This window comes from Rhamphochromis sp. 'chilingali' (assembly GCF_963969265.1).
Source record: "Rhamphochromis sp. 'chilingali' genome assembly, chromosome: 13".
NCBI classification, from domain to species: Eukaryota; Metazoa; Chordata; class Actinopteri; order Cichliformes; family Cichlidae; genus Rhamphochromis; species Rhamphochromis sp. 'chilingali'.
The window spans coordinates 26,814,397-26,829,093 of NC_137940.1; the positions used below are offsets into that span (position 1 = coordinate 26,814,397).

Genomic DNA, 14,697 nt, shown 5'->3' on the forward strand with positions numbered 1-14,697 from the left:
AATTGCTACAGTGTATAATATAGCAAAATTAAATGCACTTATTTGGAAGAAATTGCTCATTTAAAGTGTTATAATACATAATATGACTGGTGCTGAGCTAATATGATGTGCCATCTTCCGAGATTTCTTATTGAGCATCTGAAATTAAGCAAATATGAAGTGTGAGGCAGTATTCTAGTTAACAAAAACGGTTGTGCGGATGGATTTTGGTTTTTTGGGGGGGGTTTTTTTGCCATTTGCAAGTCAAAAAATTTGGGCTAATAACTACATATCAAGTTTACATATAATAATTATAATAAGTCTGCGGGCATTTTCCCCTGTAGTGAAAATAAACTTTCATAGCACTTCCACCCTAAGAAAACCAGTAAAAATAACAAGGAGCACTTGAAGGCAACAGGAGTTCATTCCTGTTCGTCACATGACTGGAAGGACGGACTGAAAACCACAGCATGTCCCAAAAAACACACATAAGATGTACAAATTAAATTTGCTTTATTACAAAGAACAAATGAGCAGTTGTATGAAGAATCATCTATACCAGCACTAAATTATCTAGTAGTTGAAAAGTAGTTGTGAGAAAATCTTGCTTGATCTTGAAGAGGGAAAAACATAATCAATGGAATTATTGGAGTGCTCATTTGGTCAAATGCCTCTTGAATCCAGGATGTTTGAGAGAGGTCTCCCTCAGTTTTTCTTCGGCTCTGATGGAGGTGACTCTACCAGCTTGTTGTGGACATGCATCATCCCTGTGGACAAAAAACAAGACTCAGTAGTTTTTCTATGACTCATGTCTGCTTTGGAAATATTTTTTCTTAATCAGCTGGAAATATAAAATGTTTTTCTCCCACTCAGCAACTGCATGATCTGTGATTCAGTGTCTCACCTTTAAAGTACTTCACAGTTTTGACTCGCAGTTCCAGGGTGGCATCTTCATCGCACACAAAAATGGTCTGTGGGTGCTGCTGAAAGGCAGACACTGTCCACATGTGATTCACACCTTCCTCTATGGCTTTGTACAAAGCAAACGCCTTGTGTGCTCCGGTGATGAGAATCATAACCTGAGGACAGATTGAAAACCGAGAAATAACTCAGCAAGTTCAGAAGTTAACTGATGACCACTCTTCTTGATATTTAGGCACAGCAGCAAAAACACAAACACCAAGGCACGTGGCTGACACTGAGCCAGACTCCCAACCTCTTTGGCATCCATGACAGTGCCCACTCCCACCGTCAGCGCCATGGTGGGGACTTTTGAGAGATCTCCATCAAAGAATCGGGCATTGGCCATGATGGTGTCCTTCGCCAGCGTTTTCACCCTGGTCCTGGATACCAGACTTGAACCAGGCTCATTAAATGCAATGTGGCCATCAGGTCCAATACCTGACACAGAAAAAGAAGAGGGGACTTAATTGTTTTGCAATCATTTATTACAGGGCAGAAGAAAAGAAATGTGTGGCTGACTAGCTGCAGTATTTTCACTTTTATCTGTGTGTCTTCTGACCTCCAACAAACAGCTGAATCCCCCCAGCAGCTGTTATTTTCTTCTCAAAGGAGTCACACTCTGCCTGCAGGTCGGCGGCGTTGCCATCGAGGATGTGCGTGTTCTCTGCTTTTATATCTATGTGCTTGAAGAAGTTATTCCACATGAAGGAGTGGTAGCTCTCAGGATGATCTCTGGGAAGTCCTATAAAAGCAGTTTATGGCAGTTTCTTATGCAAGACCAGAGCTTGGAAGCGTCCCTCACTCTGTATGCTTAATGGCACAATAGAGAACAATCAGGACCTACCTACATATTCATCCATGTTGAAAGTCTTCACGTACTGGAATGAGAGATCTCCATTTTTGTAGTATTCAATCAGCTTCTTATAACAACCTAAAGGAGTGCTTCCTGAAGACGGGCAGAAAAAGCAACAAAGGAGTGAGAGGAGGAAACGTAGGCTGCACATTAAAATCATGCAAATCTAAATACATGTGCTAAATGCTACATCACAGGACTGCACGTTGCTCTTACCTGTAGGGAGCCCCAGAGTGAAGTATTTGTTGGGGCCAGGGCTGAACTGTAAAATCTTGTTTCTAATGTACTTTGCTGCCCATTCGCTCGCCTGGTCGTAGTCGTTCAGGATGATGAGCTTCATGGTCCTGCAGAAGTCAAAACAGTGAGAAATGAAGCAACGAAGTTGTTTAGACTCTAAACAACTTCAGATTCTAAGAAGATCGTCTCAAAACACTCCTTGTCAGACTTTAGACTCATCAATAAAAATCAGCCACAAGCAGAGCAGTTGGAGCTCCGAGGTTTCCGAACATACTCGCAAATCGCTCACAGCTTTACTCACCCGCGCAGTGTCGCCAGAACCTCACATTTACTGATTTTAAAAAAAGTAATTTAGTTAATGCAGCCAGCTTTACCTTTCAGATTTCAGTCTGAGCACACGGCTCTGGGTGGATCATGTGACTTTCTGCCGGAGGCGAACAGCGCGCACCGCGGAAGAAACGAAAACTGAACTTCAAGCCCAAGAGCTGAGAAAACAAAAGGCACCGGGCTGCTCCACAGCGCCCTTTAATGACAGAAAAGCCTGTGTCCCAAAGGCCAGTCCTTTTTTACTTTTACGCGAGAGTTTTGAACGATTATTGTGAGCTTTTAACAAAAAGAATGAGTCTGCTGTTGCGCAAACGCCCTCTCAGCTTCCCAGGATTTAAAAGTCTAAACAGTAGCATCTGCACATTATGTCCACTCCAACCTTTCATCATTGCCCAAAATGCATTCCCGACCAAACAACAGCTGCCGATGGGTGAAAGAAGCTTTTGAAATTTTCGAAAAACTAAGATTGTTTGCAGTTTTTAAAATAACCAATTACATTTCTGATATTAATGTTAAAATGATAAGCTCTGCATCTTTATCATGAGGGCTCATTTTAAGGCTCAGACACTCATTAAATTAATATTATAGATTCTCGTGTATAAAAAAGTGCTGCTAAAAGGCGTCATTGATGAAAAAAGTTGATTAAAATAAAATGATTTTAGAATACTAAGTCCCATTTACTTATCTATTGTTGTTTTACCAATTTTCCCACGTTTTTTGAATTGTAATAATCGATTTATTCAGCATGATCATAGACCAAATCTACCTACTTAGTAAGGAGTGTTGGTGTGAAAAACAGAGGAGTAAGATCAAAATGTTGGTCTCTTTAACTGAACTTTTGAATCCATTCCAGGCCTTTTATTTGTCCTTAAATGTGCTGTGCTCTCTGCAGCTTTACAAGTATAAGTGGGTGTAGATGTTGGATATGGACTGACTTTTATACAGACACACTGTTGGGTATTTCCATTTTTTCAGTAAACTGGGTACAGAAACACACTCAGAGTGTGTGCTGGTCATGTGTCCTGTGTGGTATGGCTGCATCCATGGGCTCAGAATAAGATAGGAGATAGGCATGAACTCGTCCATCACCAGGCAGGATGACAATAGAGAAGCTCAATAACATTGTTTGCTTCATGTAGCATTCCTATCAATCTTGATGAGCTTTTATAAACCTCTCTGTCTTTTTTGCCCTCCTGTCTGCATGTTTGTCCTTATCTTCTTGTTTCTCTGTAGGGTGACCAGTACAGACACCTGTTTTCTGTACAGACATCTGTTCTTTATTACTATTATTGTCCTTATTATTTTAATATTATTGTTTTGTTTACTCTTATTGTTGCCTGCTGCTAAACTAAACAAATTTCCCCTTGTGGGACAATAAAGAATTTGAATTGAATTGAATTGAATTTGGTCTATATATTTGTGAGGAGCTGGGCTTCTGTGCTTACACTGTAAAAAAAATCCGTAAAAATACAGTACAATCTACTGTATAAACGTGAAGGAATTTTCCGTATTAGTCATTTACAGGTATTTTTCTGTATTTCTCAACTACTGCAATGCATTGTGGGAAAAAGAACCTGAAAAGGAGGGAAAAGTAAGCGCAAGAGCAGCCATTAGGCTTCTTTCAGGCTTCATCTGGATTTTGGATTCTGAAGTTGGAGAAACTGCCTTCAAATTTCTGTGGTAAGTATTATAAAACTCATGTTTCGTTTTATTAAAATAATGTTTTTCAAAAGACTCCGTGTTTTTATTTAGAAAGAATTGTTAATTTATTTGTTAACTGGTTTCGGCTGTCTCCAGACAAGTCAGGAATATTTTGCTGACTCATTTTTTAAAATAATTGTTATTTAGGTTTAACATGACTTAAGCTTTATTTTAATTAATGTTAAAATAATTTTTACTGTGATACCACCAGTTTTGCCCTGTACACTTTAAAGGGTTTCAGGCAAAGTTACACTAACCCTAGTTTAAGCCTCAGACCTTACTGGCTGACGCTAGCAAATGCTACTGTTAGCCTCTGATTTGGGCTGCTAAAGTAAAGACTTTTAGCTAGCTGACCAGCATAGATTATTTCGGTGGTTAACAGACTGTAGTGGTAAAATTATTGAAAGTATAGTTTCACCTCAGCACATTTACAATTACAGTATGTCTATTTTGTAGCACATAGAAATGTTTAGTTAATATTTACAGACAGATACATTTTCCCTGTAACTGTGTTTTTACTCCAACATTTGTTGAAAATGTAATTTATGAAATGCTGAGCAGCATTTCTTGTATGTGGAATATTTTTGTCACCCCACTGTGCTAATGTGATTAAATACTAAAAATTATTACTAAAAAAATTCAATAATAAATCAATAATAACTATTTCTTGATTGAACTATAATGTAAGCGCAGTGCTGGTGTGCAGGGGCTCTATATGCCTTGTCTATATCAAGCTTTTAGCCAAATATAAGCAGAGATATTTGTATCTTTCTTAAAAATCCAGATCCTTACAGATTATTTGAGAAATGGATCAACAGCTATCACTACTTGAAGCACTTTAAGTCCTGCAGTGGAAAAATATCCCTTATTTCACCTTTGATCACACACTTTGGTTTTCCAGTGCAGAGCAATGGCCAAGAAAAGGAGAGACTTCCCCGAGTGAAAAAAAAGATGAAGATACAAGCTGGTGATGATCCAGAGCAGCTGGTCTCAGGAAATGAAGAAAAACCCTGATCACCTTCTCTACAAATACAAGGTGAGTTTAATGTTGTGGTTGATTTAGTTTTTCAAGGTATGTATGTATGTTACTTTAATTATAAACTGCTTTTGTTGCAACAGAATGGTGTTATGTGTATGCAACTCTACGTGAATTATAATCCTTTGTAGGGCTGCGTGATATGACCAAAGTCTCATATCCCAATATAAGACGTATCTCTCCTGATAACGATATATATCACAAAATAGTGCATTTTCTGTAAATTCTGTGATTCTCGGGCAACTCGACTTATGTGAAATGTTTTCAGTTGGGCGTCGTGTACCTGGAGTCGAGTGTTTTGACCGATGCATGAAACTATACATTTTTAGACGAGTTTAAATGGCCGCCATTTTCTTTCTGAGTATTTATTAGACGGCGTGCTGCAAGGAAAAGCCTGTTCTAACGTTTGAGTCTAAGGATTATTTTGAGCACCTGACGACTCTTTTTTGCTTTTCATTCGTAAACTCTCTCGAAACTCTTTCATGTGATTCTTGTGTAGGTGGTTAAAGAGGTTTGTCGTGTTCGAGTGGTGGTGGGGACCAGTTTGTGGCATAATTTGCATAGTACAGTTTTCTGGGGCGTGTCAGACTTTTCATAACCAAACCATGTCCATGCTACAGAGGTAGCCCCTCATTTAACAATAAGGTCCTCGATTTCTTTTGACTGGTCCTTCTGGTTCTGCCTCATCCTTGCTGGCCATGCTGGTATTCTCTGTGCCTTCATCTGCGTGGTGACTGTAAGCGCCATTTATAGTTACTTGATGTTTTTATTTGAGGTCATTTGTTTGATGCATATTCTGAAATTTTATGTTTGAGAATAATGTATATCATTTCAGTTTAGTTTGAAAAGTCTCAACAGAAACTTGAGCTTTATTGTGAAAGGTTTATGTGGAAAATAAACAAGCGGACGGCGGAGCCACACGATGGTTTTATCCTCATTGTTGGTAACGAAAGTACGCGTAAAAACAGTCACTTGTCCGTCCATAGTGTGGTTATTTTAAGTATAAGAGAAGGAGAGAACTTTAAGAAATAATATAGCAACTACAGTGACCATCAAAACCATGAAAAAAATATTGCCGTAAACAGTTTATTTTGCAACACCACAAAACAAAGAATAGTGTATAATATGAAACGATAGACATTTTTATATCGTAATCTGATATATATCGTCATATCGCACAGCCCTAATCCTTTTTTTGTTTATGTTGTTTATGCTCTAGGTAAAAAAAAATTATAAAAATACAAACTTTTTAAAAATGTCCTGTTGTTTCTCTTTTTTTCCTCAGAATAAATTGCGACTAGTCTCAATGGCTGACACGGAGGAGCAACACAGCGACACGTTAACTCCGACTGCTGCAGTTCCTGTATGAACTGAGCAACTCTTAAAATCCAAGGAAAAGCTGAGTGTATTTTACTTAAAGCTCAGATGGACCTTGATGTACTAACATGCAGGCTGCATTCAGGACTTTGTCACACTGTTATATGAAGAGCGGTAACAAGACTTTGTAGTAATTTGTCTTACTATTGTCTTATTTGTTGTGATTTAGGGTCTGTGCGCACAAGCAGAGGTTTTTGTTTGTAACTGTAACCTCGTTTTCAGAGCCTTGTCTAACATTTAATGGTCATGAAATATGTCAGACTTTTTCCTCTACTTAACCAGCTTAGAGAATTTGAACACCGTGGAGAAAAAGGTGTGCATTAAGGATTTTGAACTATGATGTTTAAGTGTTGTCACTGCTGAGGATTCGTGGACACAGATCCTTATTCACTATGCTGCTGTTTACAGTTTAACTTTTCATCAGAACAAGCACTTCTAATTATACTTTGCTCCTCACTGACAAAACAAGTCCCGTAAATACACTTTTATCTTTAAGTTTGGGACAGTAATCTGTCTTAATTTATTATGTGTTGTAGTTATCATATGGGGAAAAGTCCTGTGGTTATCCATCAGTCCTGTTCGAATAAACCCAAAGTTCAGGAACATCTTCTTTAGATCTGTTCAGTTGTATTCATGTGGCACCACTTAAACAGTCAACAAATTTTGACTCAAGTATGTTATATTGTAAGGTAAAGAGCTCAAAGAGTTAATCTCAGACAAATGTTCACACAAATGTGAATTACATTCACTTCATTAATGAAGTGAATGCAATTCAGTAATCAAAGGTGTTTGGCTATAACTGACTACATGTGTATACTGTATCATAAGTGGACAGAGATGGATGTAAACCACACCTTAACCATTTGGCTGAGGCAAAACTACCACAAGGCAGTGATTCTAACTAAAAGGTACTCTGGATATTATTAAATGTGAACATGTCGTTAAATATGACATTTTTTGTTTGTCAGGTGTCCTGTTTGAAGAAAACACTTGGTAGCCACTTGAATGAATGTAAATAAACACATTTACATGAGGGCAACCTGATTTTAAGGAAATAAAAATGCTCAAATTTGAAAGCTTGTGAGTTATTTTGTTCATGTATCAGCTGTTTAGTAGTTTTATGACAAGATGGATGCTGTCATTATATTTAAGTATAGTGTTTGAGTTAAGGAGAATAAAAGAATATTTAACATTAATTGTACCAATGTTGTTGTGTACGAAGCACAAATTAATTTAAGTTTTAATTTATGAATTTTTGAGTACATGGTGTACTAGGTTGTAATTGCATAGAAATGTACGTTTAAGGATATAAAGAACTATATTTAATGAGTTACAGTGAAAAGAAGTGCTTGGAAATAGTAATATTGTCACGGACCCAGCTCTGGAGGACTCGGGGTCCGTGAGCAGTTTTGACTCACCTCCCGTTGATATTGTTGTTATTATTATTTTGGTGATGTGTGTGTTTTTCTGCACTGTGCTGTGTTAGTCTGTGTCCCACTCATATGTATAGGCAGGGTATGGGTGTGTATGTCTGCGGGTGTGGCTGGAGGATGGAGCTCAGCCACCTGCAGGCCTGAGGGGTGTGGCCCTGCGGAAGGACTGGCCACACCTGAAGTTCATGCCACACCTGTTGGTGATCAGGGCTCGTCGGGGGAGCTACTTAGGAGAGAGTTGGAGCTCCCACCGGCGCAGGATCATTAAGCTAAGACTCCAAGTCAGTGTGTAGCATTAGGAAGTGCGGATCGTGTGTGTGTGTGTGTGCGCGCGCGGGTTCAGTGTTTAACGGCTGCTTCTGTATTGTCCTGCAGGTGAAACGAGGGACCAGAAGGGCAGCACGCACAGGGTGTGCAGTAACACAACAGCGGGGAGCACGAGCACGAGCACAGACGTCGGAGGGAAGCACGCACATGGGGTTCGAGGGAGCAACGGGGAGTTATTGTGTTTACAGCTTTCCACTGTAAATAAAGAGCACTGTTTGCATCGCAGAGTCTGCGTTTTGGGTCCTCCTTTCCCCACATCCCCACGGTCTGCCCTCCAGACCGTGACAAATATAAACAGAAATTTCAATTTTTCTATTAACGGAAAATATCAGTTAATGATACAGAAAATATACTGTGAATAAACGGAATTTTCTGTTTTATAGCTGAAGGAAATGTCCGTAAATAGTACAGAGAGTATACTGTAAATCTACAGAATTTTCCGTTTTATCATTTACAGAAAGGTCCGTCAAACCTCCGTAAAAAAACAGAAAATGTACTGGCAGAAAATTACCAGGACATTTTCTGTTTTTCTACGGAATATTTTTTTACAGTGTAGGCTAGAAGAAGTGGTAGAAAATACATTCATGGTTTATTGTTTTGTTTTTATTTTAGAATTTAACTTTCATTGACATGGTTGATATGAACTGTAGAACACTCTGCATTGCCCACTTCACATTGCATCACACTGTACTTCTTCTACAGAGTATAATGTGCAAAGTTGATAATGCACAATACGAGGTGCCACATTAAACAGCATTTAAAGTATGGTTGATTACTTTAGAATGTGATTAATGGTTTAACACAGACGAATCTTTAGTCAGCAGACTAACAGCTCACACCTCCTCTCAGCGACCACTGACCCACTGTAACCAGAAGAGGGCAGCAGTGCCAAGGAAGAAGAGATGAGATGTGCCATGTTTAACTATATTTGTTTCTTAAATGCCTACTCACTTTCTACAGAATTTGTTATCACCACACTGTGAGACCTGGATTTAATAAATATGGGAAGGACACCAGGTTTTATGCATGTAGTGTACCAAATGCCTACTACCTGAAATCTAAATCTTTGGCTGTGTCTGTCCATCCAGTGTTCTCCTTGCTTCAGTCAGAAGTTAGAGCACACATCAGCGGCTTCTGCTGTCCAAATTTGTTTGGTTGTGTGCCGGTTTTTCACAGAGGGGCCAGCGTCAGTGCATCACTACATGCTGCATTTCGGTTTGCTGGCTAGTAGCAGCAGCAGCTACGCTCAGATGATCAAGCTAAATTTCTGACACTGTCACAGTTTTATTCCACACCACACACTGTGATGCTGGACCAGGACTGAATTATAGGGACTGAGGCTAGATGACAAAGCTTTGAGAGCAGCTCCATGAAAATGTAAAAATATCAGTGTTATCCTTCAGCCTCTTAGTAGCTGCACATATAGAATAAATTTCAAAATCCTGCATCACCTCAGTCTCAAGTGACAAGACTTGGCATCAGACCTCAAGGTCAAGGTCACGAAGATGCAAACTTTTTCGAGGCTTGTACTAGATGTATCTATGGTATCAGTTTGAAAATACAACATTGTATTTACAAACCTGGGCGTCCATGGCACGCAGGCAGGTGGAAAGGTCAAGGTGGGATCCTTGACCTTTAAAAGGAAGCAGGAAACAAACAGAAGATAACTGACTGAAGATGAGCTCGAGCATGATCACTGACAGTGAAGCACAGAAGACAGAAGCACATGAAGGGATATAAATCTGTCTAATTAAGAAGCAGAAACCATTGTGAGTCTATTTCAACCTCGTTAGTTTAATATTAAAGCGACAGCAGGTGCAAAATGACAAAACTCTGAAGCAGGGAATGGCTTGGCAGACCGTTGTTCTCTCCTGATCCCGCCTGACGGATTTTTGTCTACCTCTGATTTTCTTTGTGTCCATCCCACCAATTCCGGTGGTCTCGGGAAAATGTCAGTTCAATAAAGTGAGAAATTTCAGAGATGAATTCTTCTGCGTCTCTTTCCGTTATACGTGTGATGTCTTATCCTTCATTTTTTGTTCTGACGTGTTTGTAAGCCACCATGGCATTTTCTGGCCACACACTGAGTTTGTTTCCTCTATTTGGCTCTTATCAAATTTACAAGGGGATAAGACTAAACACTGACTGACTAAAGTTACACTGAAATAACAATGCTTCTCTTTACTCTGTGTTGCCTCTGAAGTATAAAACCCAGTGGGAAACATAATCAGGTTTGTCTGCAACAATCCAGCATCACTCAGCGTGAAACTAAAGGTGACTGTCTTAAAAACAGATTTTTTTTGCTTTCCAGGAGTTCTGTTATCCTCGCTTATTGTGGATGCAAAGACCTGATACAGCCGTTTGTAAGACAACACATTTATGGTTATTCCTTACATACAAAGTGTGCAACAGACACATTACATAGTTATCTATGATGTGCATTAATGAGGAAAAGGACAGAATTTCTTCTGAATTTCCACTTTCATTGATTTCCACCTGTGATATTTCATTTCCCAACATTTTCACATGGAACAGTTTAACAAACCCATAATACTATCATAAAAACTGCAATATTGAATAAAACAAGGAGTCAAACAGAAAAAACAAACAAACCAAAAAGGGTTTTAAATCCTGATTTGTATCAGCTACCTGTTAACCTATTAATTCCTTTCAGATTAATCAAAGTTTCCTTTAGTTGTTGTTCTAACTCTCTGATCAATACAATCGATAGAACTCCACTCAGTTCTATCGATTTAATTTAACCTGATTCAGTCCACCCAATGCTTTCACTCACTGTATGCGCAAACTGTCTAGTTATGATACCCAGTAACACTTCAACGAGTTACCAATACAACTCAGACACAATGAATTTGTCTTGAAAGGTGCTATATAAATAAAACTGTACTTTTATTTACTTTCTTTACTCACTTTTTATGTTATTGCAATAACACTTTTTACACTTTTTTTTTAACACAAAAGAATTATCCTCATTCAAAAGTCATGTAAGAATCTCATTGGCTTACGGAATGTTGATGTTATTTTAAAAATTCATACAAAAACATGACCTCATTCAAAAATGTCATGTGACAACCTCATTGGCTTATGGAATTCTGATGTCACAGGCTTCTAAAGCTTTGATCCTCATGAATCCTTAAGTAGGGGTGAGGATGTAGAACTTTTAGTCCGTTATTTGCAGCACTTATGTTAGCAGCATTCAAACGTTCACCAGTAAAGCATTTTCAAACATTTGGATCCTTTTCGTACTCACGGTATAAAGACTCCAACATGTCTCAGAAAGAGCAAGAAAGACAAGAAGCTGACCCCAGCTCTATTCCATGGTATGAGTCCCTAGACCCTTATATCAGCTCTCTTCCTTGGGATGAACAGGTAGAATTAGAGGAAAAGCGATTGGAAGAAATGGAGAATGAAAATCTCATGAACAGAGAAAAGATTAAGATCCTGACAGAAGAAAATGAGAGAAAGAGCGCTGAATTAGAAAAATTATCCTACCAGCTTCAGGAAAGGGAAGGTATTATTGAGGAGAAACAATGTGCTCTCCAAGATAAGAAGAATCACGAGCTCCAAGAAAAGCTTGATGAAGCTCTGGAAAAAATTAAAGATCTGCTCCAAAAGGAGAAAAAAGAGAGCATTAAAGGGGATAAAATGCTCAAGAAGAATCAGGAGCTCCAAGAAAAGCTTGATGGAGCTCTGGAAAAAATTAAAGATCTGCTCCAGAAAGAGAAAAAAGAGAGCATTAAAGGGGATAAAATGCTCAAGAAAAATCAGGAGCTCCAAGAACAGCTTGATGGAGCTCTGGAAAAAAATAAAGATCTGCTCCAAAAGGAGAAAAAAGAGAGCATAAAACAGGACAACATGGTCAAGAAGAATCAGGAGCTCCAAGAGAAGCTTGACGATGCTCTAGAAAAACTGAAAGAAATCCACCAAGAAGAGAAGCAACAGTCCACACAGCAGAGAGACCTGCAGAGCAAACTCCAAGCCATGGAGGAAAAATACAAAGCTCTGCAGGTGAAACATGATAAAAATCTGCACAAAAATCAACAGTTGCTTCAAGACAAGAAGAAAATGGAAATGAAACAGAAGGAAATGGACTCCAAGTTTGACGAGATGGAGGAAAAACACAGAATGCTTCAAGTCAGGCTCAATAAAAAAGTGCACAGAAATAAAGAGTTCATCCAAGAGAGAGAGCAACAAGGAATGCTCGAGAAAGAAATGGACCGAAAGTTTGAAGTCTTGGAGGAAAAATGCAAAATGCTCCAAATAACTCTTGAGGAAACACTGCTCAAAAATAAAGAGTTGCTTCACGAGAAAGACCAACAGAAAATACAACAGCAAGAAATGGATTGTAAGCTGAGGAACATCGAGAAACAAAATGAAGGCTTGCAAGTAATACTCGATGAAGCTCTGGAGAAAAATAAAGAGATCCACCAAGACAAAAAACAAGAGCCCGTAGAGCAGAGAGACCTGCAGAGCAAACTCCAAGCCATGGAGGAAAAATACAAAGCTCTGCAGGTGAAGCATGATAAAACTCTGCACAAAAATCAACAGTTGCTTCAAGACAAGAAGAAAATGGAAATGAAACAGAAGGAAATGGACTCCAAGCGTGATGAGATGGAGGAAAAACACAGATCGCTCCAAATCAAGCTTGAGAAAAAAGCACACGGAAATAAAGAGCTGCTTCAAGAAAAAGACCAACAGAAAACACAACAGGAAGAAGAAAAACTTAATCTCCAGAGGAAAAATCAAGCACTCCAAGAATTGTATAACGAAACGAAGTACAAAACAACTGTACTGGAAGGAGAAAAGAAAAAACTGGAAAATCAATGCTCAGCGATGCAGAGTAGCATCAATGAGATGCTGAGAAAAAATACCGAACTTGAGGAACTTTCTAAGACCTTGAAGCACAAAAACACTGAAATCCAGGCGCAAAAGCAAGAACAACAGAAAACACATAAAGACCTGCAGTGTAGACTTCAAGATATCCAGAAGAGAAACCAGCAGCTGGAAGACATGCACACAGATGTGCACAAGGCAAAGCGAATAGAGGAGGCAACAGTTAAAGAACTGAAAGACAACCTTAAAGAAAAACAAGAACAATTAGAAGACATGGTGAAAAGATGCAACAAACTTGAGAAAGAAAACGCAGAAACAATCGATGAGCTGAAAACCCTCATCATTGAGAAAAAAGTGCTCGTGGAAGAGTATCTGAAAAAGAAGAAAAAACGCTTCCACTGGTTCTAGAGGAGGGGCACTGCTGCTTCTCACCTGATGTAACCTCGTCTTCCTCCACCTCTATTCCATTTTCATTTCCCCCCTTTCCCTTCCCCTCCCTCCTTATTCTTTTTTCACCCTCAGCCCCCGACCAGTCCCGGCAGTTGACTGTCCCCTCCTGAGCCTGGTTCTGCCATAGGTTTCTCCTTTAGGTTTCTTTCACTTTAAAAGATTGTTGGGGTTTACTCTCCTCTCTCTTTCTTTCTTTCTATCCCCCCTTTTCCCCCTTCTGCCTTTTCCTTTACCCAATAAACACAATTGCCCACATTTTACATGTGTTTGAAAAATGTCTTCATTCATCTTAGGTATAAAAACAAGAAATAGGTAATAGCTGCATGTGTGTTTGTGTGTGTGCATAATATACAATAGTATAGATTATATTATATATAATAGTAAAGTAAGGGATTACTATTGGAAAAAAGGTAATTAGATTACTGTTACTTTCCCGTAAGCAGGCTACATTACTGCGTTACTAATCCTCGTCATTTTCTTCGTGAGAGAGTCTCATGACAATGACGTACGAGTGTGCGACGTCCGTGGCAGCAACAGACGTGTGTAGATCAACAAAGGATAATATGGAGTGCAGGAGAGAGTACGACCATGCAGGGTTTAAAGCTTACTTTGAGTTTGATTCCGTAAAAAGTGACAAAAACATTGAAAACATACAGTAGTGAAGTTCTTAGCTCCCTGTTTTAGTTTTGTTGTCGTCCTCCCCGGTGTTCCCCTCACTCTCTTGCTATTTGATGCATGAATGCTTCCTCGGCTCAGCTCCCGTCCCCACACCCTGTCGTCACTTTTTTAAATACTTCCATCACACCAACAGGCACTTTAGAATCACCAATTGACAAGCATGTGTTTGGACAGGCTCAAACCGGAGAGGTGATCAATGGACCACAGCGCTGCACACCCCTGGCAACTTTGGGGGTAAAGCCACTGGTTTGTGGTGGTTGCCAGGTGAAATCAGGGTCTGCTGCACCAAAAACATAATTCTGATTGCTTTGGTTGCAATCAGATTGCCATAGTCATCTGCAGTTTGCATGTTGGATGCCAACTACTCACAAAGCGGTGGGAAAAGTTTGGTTTGGTTTAGTTTGGCTTTCATCTTTACTTTTGCGTCCTTTCTAAAAACACTGACATATAGGTCTGGTCTACCTGGACTGGCAGCATGCTCGAGG

The 14,697-nt window shown here is 39.2% G+C and overlaps 2 protein-coding genes across 4 annotated transcripts; one reads left to right on the plus strand and one right to left on the minus strand.

Moving 5' to 3' along the window:
- Positions 1-475: 475 nt before the first annotated feature.
- gnpda1 (glucosamine-6-phosphate deaminase 1) lies at positions 476-14,696 on the minus strand. Of its 3 annotated transcripts, none has more exons than XM_080901572.1 (7): positions 14,675-14,696; positions 2,012-2,139; positions 1,787-1,888; positions 1,502-1,684; positions 1,196-1,380; positions 884-1,058; positions 476-746 (listed from the first exon to the last, which is right to left on the minus strand). In XM_080901572.1, exons 2-7 carry the CDS (start codon positions 2,133-2,135, stop codon positions 685-687), a joined length of 831 nt encoding a protein of 276 aa, XP_080757698.1. In that variant the 5' UTR covers positions 2,136-2,139; positions 14,675-14,696; the 3' UTR covers positions 476-684. The 3 variants fall into 3 exon arrangements, with proteins under 3 accessions (XP_080757698.1, XP_080757696.1, XP_080757697.1); XM_080901570.1 differs by lacking the exon at positions 14,675-14,696 and adding an exon at positions 2,407-2,556; XM_080901571.1 differs by lacking the exon at positions 14,675-14,696 and adding an exon at positions 2,334-2,466.
- Positions 12,107-13,530, plus strand: LOC308408774 (uncharacterized protein; the record flags this gene model as incomplete). Its single annotated transcript, XM_080901186.1, has 1 exon — positions 12,107-13,530. One exon carries the CDS (start codon positions 12,107-12,109, stop codon positions 13,490-13,492), a length of 1,386 nt encoding a protein of 461 aa, XP_080757312.1. The 3' UTR covers positions 13,493-13,530.
- Position 14,697: the final 1 nt, after the last annotated feature.